Source organism: Xenia sp. Carnegie-2017, unplaced genomic scaffold (assembly GCF_021976095.1).
Source record: "Xenia sp. Carnegie-2017 unplaced genomic scaffold, XeniaSp_v1 HiC_scaffold_24, whole genome shotgun sequence".
Taxonomy (NCBI): Eukaryota; Metazoa; Cnidaria; class Anthozoa; order Malacalcyonacea; family Xeniidae; genus Xenia; species Xenia sp. Carnegie-2017.
This window is the reverse complement of record NW_025813487.1, coordinates 5,983,017-5,990,564: the sequence shown is the minus strand read 5'-3', so window position 1 is coordinate 5,990,564 and position 7,548 is coordinate 5,983,017. Positions and strand designations below refer to the sequence as shown.

The window sequence follows — 7,548 nt, the reverse complement described above, 5'->3', positions numbered from 1 at the left end:
CCTGAGTTTACAATTACTCAATTAGTTTGTTCAGGTACGTAGGCTGTAACGCACAATATCAAGACTGGCATTGTCTTTTACAAGTAGTGATTCAATGCGTTTAATTGCAACGGGCGTTTATTGCATGCGTGGGGATACTCACTATTCATGTTTTCTTTGATCTTTCTCTCCCTCCCCTCCCCCCTTTCCAGCGTTCCCCAACAAATTTGCTATTCAAAATGGCGGTGGATTATGCTTCTGGGCTGTCAGATTATCCACATAAAGGAAAGTGCGGAGCACCTGAGGTTAGTTAAATCAATAACCTCTGATAATTTTCGTTATTTTTTTGACTGTAGTTTGAGTTCTAATTGTACATTTTCTTTCATCAAGGGCTTAGGGCTCAACATATTGTCTTGTGTGTAGCATTGATTGAGTCTTTGACAACAAAACAAATGAGTCGAAATAACTCAAATGAGTAAAGAATCCAGCTCTTTCAGGAGATTGTCTTTTAACATTCCTATATCTTGAAGTTTTACTAGTCAAATTCATTCAGACAAAAGTTGAAGTAATGCTATCCTAATTTTGATATTAGACAGCTCTAATAAAATCTTTGTGTTTTAAGTTAGATTTGCTAATTGTTTAGTAATTAGTATCGTCTGATGAAATATAATGACTAGTCATATTTTAAAAACCATCAATAACTGTGAATTAAAAAGTGTTCCAAGCTAGATGGTTTATCCTTAGATGTTGTAGAATGATGCAGGTGTAAAAAGTCTTTCAAACCGCTAGTAAATGGATTTTTAAAATTTTAATGCCCTAATAACAATTTAGTAGACATATATATGATTGGCACAATTATATTAGTGGATTTGCCTACTTTGATACAGTTTGTGTACACTACAAATTTGATCAAGCAACCAACTAATGAAAAATTTCTAATCTTTGTCAGCTTTTTGACTCCGAAGAGGAACTTGCAAGCAAAATCATAGAGCTGTCAAAGTTGATCAAGGAATGCAAACATTTGGTGTTCCATACTGGAGCAGGAATCAGTACTTCATGTGGTATCCCTGATTTTCGTGGACCTAAAGGAGTTTGGACATTGGAAGCCAAGGGAGAGAAACCCAAGTTTGACGTCACATTTAAAAGTGCTGCTCCAACTTTGACACATATGGCAATGGTGGAACTTGAAAGGGAAGGTTATTTGAAGTTTGTTGTGAGTCAAAATGTTGATGGCTTGCATTTAAAGTCAGGATTTCCAAGGTATTGTATTTAATTATAAATAATTCTTAAAACTTAGATACTGTAGTAAATTATTATATAGTTTTGCTGCTATTGTATTGTTGATTGATATTGTTGCTGTACATAGGGTTAAAGATTGAGTTAGTTTATTTTATCATTCTTTCAATGGTGAAGCTCTAGACTTAAAATACTCCAGTCTAGTGTCTTCATCAGGAGTTGTCTGATGTTCAAACTTGAGTTCTTATATACTCCAGTCTAGTGTCTTTATCAGGAGTGGTCTGATGTTGAAACTTGAGTCCTTATATACTCCAGTCTAGTGTCTTTATCAGAAGTGATCTGATGTTGAGATTTGAATCTTTATATAACCCGATTCATCATCTTCATCGTTGACCAGAAAACATGACTTTAAAAAATAGCCATAACATTATTTCTCTTACAGGTGTAAGTTGGCTGAGCTCCATGGTAATATGTTTGTCCAGAAATGTGAAAAATGCCATAGAAATTATCTCTTTGGTGATCCAGTCGAAACTGTTGGTTTAAAACGAACTGGAAAGCAGTGTTTTGGAGGAAGAAGAGGAAAATGCAGGTTATTGAACACTTCAAAATGTTATTAAGATTTTACACCCAAAAGCTAGGATATATACAGTATTTCACTGTGAAACAATTTTTTGGAACAATATCTTCAGAGAGTGATGGATCTAGGATAGGTGAGATCAGAATTGATTGTACTATTATATTTTCATTTTGCAAATGCAATTTGGAGTGTTTCAGTTGTAAATATTCTTTAGAAATTTGTAACCAAGAGCATTGCTAAAAAAAGTGTTCAAAAATTAATAATTGGCTAGGTACTACTAGGTACATCTATTGTTTTTCTTTTGCCTTACCTTAGATACACAACTGTCCTTAGACTTGCAAAATACCTGGTAGAATTTCAGAGTATAGGTCTTACTACCTTGAACAAAACCTGAAATGATGGAAATATTTCATGATGCGGCAAAAAATGCCATGTTTTATTTTTCATCTGGTTCTTATGAAAAATGTGCATTTCATAATTGTAGCCATTGTATCGAGAGTGGTTATTTTAGAGGAGGCAGAGTTTGTCTTGTGAATGAAATGGGCAAGTTAAGGGATTGGGGAGTTGCCTTCAAAATGTCATTAGCAATTTCATCATTTGCACACTTAAAAAAGAAGACATAAAATCATAGCCATCACTGCCAAGGAAAATATTTTGTATTTTACTTGAACTTGAATATGTCACAAAACTGATCTTTCTAACTGGAGTATAACATTAACAGTTCTTTTCAATTCAGAGGTAAATTGCGTGATTCAATATTGGATTGGGAAGATTCTCTACCAGTTGATGATCTGGCTTCATCTGAATATCATTCAAAGTAATGTATGCCCAAACCAAGTTAAAATCAAAACAACATATAAGAAATGATGACGTAAAGTTTGTGTTATATATGACGTCATTTTTCTCATGTCGCAGTTATAAAATTTGAATCTTAATTCTGTCATTATATACTTTGGCAGTTATTATCTTGTATAATGTGGCCTAAATATTGTCGTTATATATATATATATATATAAATATACATAGTTAGAAAAAAGAAACTTTTTCTTATTTTGATTTATCTGATCATTATGTTTGCATAATGCAAAATGTTGACGATTTTTTGAAAACCTGATCAATTTTACCGAATTTCTTGCGCTAATTTCTTTGAGGAAAAGATTTTTTGAAAATTGTCATATTAAGGATTTGATATTGTTGATTTTATTGATGTTTGTAGATGTAAATCGACCAAATTGGTGGAGTCCTGAGAAGGACTGTTGTTGTTGTTGTTGACGTCACTCTGAAGATGACTACCGCTAAGGTTGTAGAAACGTCAGTCAACATCAACAACAACAGTCCTTCTCAGGACTATACCAACCTGGACGATCTACATCTACAAACATGTAACGATACTCCCTGGTTCAAACCATTCTCTTTATTATTAATTTGTTTTGCGTGCTTACTAACCATAAATAATTTACGAATTTTAGAGTCGCAGATTTATCTGTGTGTCTTGGAACATCACTTCAAATCAACCCGAGTGGAAATTTACCCGTACAAACTGTGAAAAATGGTGGAAAACTTGTAATTATTAATTTACAAAAGACTAAACATGTACGTACATTGAAAGCTGTATGTATGATTTTTTTTCTTATTGCAACAAAACAATAGACACTTCGTAAGGGTCATTTTATTGTAAACATTTCGATACAGTAGTTCCTGCCATGTAGCTAGGTCAATGGTCAGGACCGCTAAGGGGACGGAGGGGATGATAATTGAAAGGTGGTGACATTCATGTTACTGCAATCAGTTTTATATACAGTTTGGTATTGTTTTGTAAGCTTTACTTTAGTATGTAGATTAAAATGTTGAGTATTGACTTTATGTTGAGTGTCTATTGTGTTCTGTTTTATAAAAGAAACATTTTTCTTTTTTCTGGAAAGTTTTACGTTATATGGATGATGGCAAAGTATTTCTTAGTTTTTTATCAGCACCGTTCCCTCAAAGTCACAAATAAAGTCGTTTGTTTTTCACGTGGATATTTCAACAACGTGACTCGATCCTACGGCTATCAATTTGCTATAACTACGTCCAGTGGCACAGCCAGCCCGAAAATTTAGTCCTGCAATATAAACATTCGGGTGCTCAAACATTGTAAAAGAATGGATTTCTAATGAAATGAATTGTGTCAATGATCTGAAGATTACAAACACGACCAAAACTTACAGCCCACCGAACTTAGACTGATATAAGTTATCTTGTTTCTCGTGATTTGGGATTTTTTGTTTTTTGAATTCCTTCAAATTCTAATAATTATGCTTTTTATTATGTTTCTAGGATAAGAAAGCACATTTGGTTATTCATGCGTACGTAGATCAAGTAATGGAAGGTTTAGCAAGACTTTTGAACTTCACGATACCCCCTTATACTCCTATATCACCCTTTAAGGACATCGATGCTCCACCAGTACTGTTGGATTCTTTAAAAATCGAGTTTCCAGTGAAGACTGAGATCACAAAGCAGAAACTGTTGAAAGACAAACATGTTTTATCAGTATCTTGGAGTAAACCTAAAGTTCAAAATGAATCGAAGAACTCTTTTGATGAAAAGAATGGAGAAAAATGCGTTGAACTAGAGTCGGAATTGTTGACAGTTGTACTTGAAAACGAAACGGGTGGAGTTGACAATCCGCCAAAAGCTGTCGAAACTTCAACTGTAGATACTCGAAATGAAACTGATGACATTTGTTCTTCAGTAAAACGAGAAAACGTATGTTTGAAGGAAAGAGGAGATTATTCTGCGAGTGAAACGCCGATAAAGAGGACCAAATGTAATTAAAGAGATTCATGTAATTGTTAGTAAAATTACAAGTAAACAAACATAAAACTATTAGTAGGGCCATTAATATAAAATTACTTTATATAAGGTCTTTAATTTATTTATTTATTCTAACGATTCTAAAGGCCTTTAATTTATTCTAACTGTTCGAAGGGAGCACAGAATAAAAACAACCAGTAGTCCCACTTTGCTGTGCAACTTGGTGCTGTATATTTAATTAGATTACCTGAGCGCTTCTATTGGTCAGAAAATGCAGTTTACTGGCTGCCACTATGCTTATCACTTACGTAATAAGATATGCGCTTCACAAAAAAATTCTATTGAGTGGGACTACTGTTTGTTTCTATACTGTGAAGGGTGCTTTAATGGCTACGAAGGTGTCGAAAGTATAAAAACGGACGTCGTTATTGGCTCGTATACGGTAAGTGACATTTTTTTGAAATTTCATTTAGTATACCGGAGAAAATTTTTCAAAGCATCGCTTTTTAAGACATTTATGTTGAGCAGTCGTGTTTCCACGAAGACTTCGTTTAAAACTCAGAAAGTATATTGTTACAATTAAAATGACAATAACAATAGAATATTGTTGAAAGTGTAATGCTACATATAATAGTAGTGGACCTGGGGTGTATAATATACACCTAATTACCATCAAACCACCTCAGCATTTGAGACCCTTTGAATTCGAACTGTCGCCCACGACCAGGCGAACTTACCGTGGTTTCATCCCTAATATCATCAGGTGCTCGTACCAGTCCTTTTGCTTTGAGTATCGACCACAACATTGAGTCATTGTCAGTGAGATAGTAAAACGTGTTCAAGAAGTTTGCTGGATTTATCTTCTATTATCAAGGTAGTTATTTTGTTTTTTTGATTGCTTATCGTTCGTGTGATATATAGATTCTGAGTGGAAACAATTTATGGTCGTAGAAAGACGCACACGGTTAAATAATACGTGGAATGAGCTATAGTATATGAAACTGAGTGATTTTAGTGACTTACAACATTTCTCACTTATGGAAACTGATCTAGTTCCAAGCTCAGCAATAGCTTGATGCACAAACTTTATGCTCCAGTATCCATTAAGAGTAGAGTTAAAAGTTCTTTTTGCAAGAGAATTTGCATGATGTATTCTTATATAAAATATAGTTATTAACAAGTTGCAACAAAGTTCTGCGTACTGTGTGGTTGCTATTAGGTTGAAGTACTTGTAGAGCTAGTGTGATTTGTGAGTGAAAAGTATTTACCATCATCATGTAAATTTGTGGCATAGTTAATTTCTCCTAAAATTGATAACATGGTTGTACTTTAAGTATAAATATAATTCTTTATCCATGGCCATATTTAAAGTTTTATTTTGGGCAATTATATTTATACTTAGAATTTGCTTTCCGCCTGGCAGATCCATTGTCACAATGGTTGTATTTTGGATCAATAGAAATTCTTTCATTGTTCATAACAGGATCCAATCAAGATGATCAACGATATGCAGTTAGCTGTGTTTTCAAACTTTCTTGGTATCATCCTGTTTTTGCTTGTTGTACTGTATCATTATGTTGCTGTTACAAAACCCAAAAAAGAATGATGGTGAGTTTGTTTTGATGGTAGTTTAATGTTTGTTGAAGTATTCTTGACTGAGACAATTAGTGGCGAAAAGAAACAAAATTTGTACTCTTACAATGCAAATCTTATATCAAAATTATTAAGTTCTTTTGGAAATTAATTCCATTTGTTGTTTTTCCACTGAATGAATGAAAAATATCTGCATTACAAGGATAAAAAACGGGCTGGTTTTTACTGCATGAGCTCAAGCCTTGAGATCTGCTAAGTAGTGCAGTTTCACTTCCAAGTATTAAGCAGGAATTATATAATGCGACAAAACACTGGGCACTTGGGCGCATTTGTGCCCCTAAGTCTGCCACTAGGTTGCTCAGCCTTCCACCCTTAAGGTCTTGGTGTAACCTAACACATTCTGCAGTCTGGGCCTTGAAATTTTTTACTCCTTTGTTTGCAGAGTTGAAGAGAATTTAGTGGTCTGAAAGACTTACTGGCGAAGAGAAGGACAAAAATTTGTAAAAAGTAAAGCTTTTTGAATAAATGAATTAGTTTGATATTGATTTTCTGTTTGTCTTCAAGCTTGCAAAATACATCACGTGAATTTTAAATTTTTAAACAAGAAAAAGTTTTGAAAAATTTATCATTAAATTATTGCTTAAAGTATGTATGTTTAGTGGATTAAATGAAGCTGCAAAGGCCAAGTTGGGCAGCACGTTTCTTCATGCTATGTAAATTCTTGGTGCTCACTCCCTATAAAAATGCACAGATGTCAACTTCCTTTAAAATCTAGACATAAAGATAGAAATAAAAGGTAGACATAAAGGTAGACATTAAGATAGACATAAAGGTCAATATAAAGGTAGACATTAAGGTAGGCATTAAGGTAGACATTAAGGGTAGACATAAAGGTAGACATAAAGGTCAATATAAAGGTAGACAAAAAGGTAGACATAAAGGTAGACATTAAGATAGACATTAAGGTGGACACAAAAGTAGACATAAAGGTAAACATAAAGATAGACATAAAAGTAAGCATAAAGGTAGACATAAAGGTAGATGTAAAGGTACACATAAAAGTAGACATAAAGGTAAATATAAAGATAGACATAAAAGTAAGCATAAACTACATTTCTAAAAGAATACATGAACGACAATTCAAACACGACGACATGAACTTGGTCATTGCGAAAGTCATAATTCTTTTAAAATTTTTTTGCTTATGAATTTTTGAAAAAAATAATATAACTTAAGAATTTGGTAGTATTCAATAGATTTGAATGGTCAAGTGGTCAAACATGCAGTCATCTAACATTGTGATGGTAGGTTCAAATCCTAGTTGGGTCAGCAAAAATTAATGCAGAGAGTTAAGTTGGGTGCAATTT

General features: G+C 33.5%; 1 protein-coding gene and 1 long non-coding RNA gene across 3 annotated transcripts; both read left to right on the top strand.

Moving 5' to 3' along the window:
- Positions 1-218: 218 nt before the first annotated feature.
- Positions 219-4,693, top strand: LOC124450765 (NAD-dependent protein deacetylase sirtuin-6-like). Of its 2 annotated transcripts, XM_047001402.1 has the most exons (6): positions 219-284; positions 929-1,239; positions 1,658-1,804; positions 2,529-2,609; positions 3,262-3,385; positions 4,109-4,693. In XM_047001402.1, exons 1-6 carry the CDS (start codon positions 219-221, stop codon positions 4,607-4,609), a joined length of 1,230 nt encoding a protein of 409 aa, XP_046857358.1. In that variant the 3' UTR covers positions 4,610-4,693. The 2 variants fall into 2 exon arrangements, with proteins under 2 accessions (XP_046857358.1, XP_046857359.1); XM_047001403.1 differs by lacking the exon at positions 2,529-2,609.
- A 678-nt stretch (positions 4,694-5,371) lies between these two features.
- On the top strand, positions 5,372-6,720 carry LOC124451032. Its single transcript, XR_006950322.1, has 3 exons — positions 5,372-5,462; positions 6,072-6,196; positions 6,624-6,720. It is a non-coding gene; the product is annotated as an uncharacterized LOC124451032 (long non-coding RNA).
- Positions 6,721-7,548: the final 828 nt, after the last annotated feature.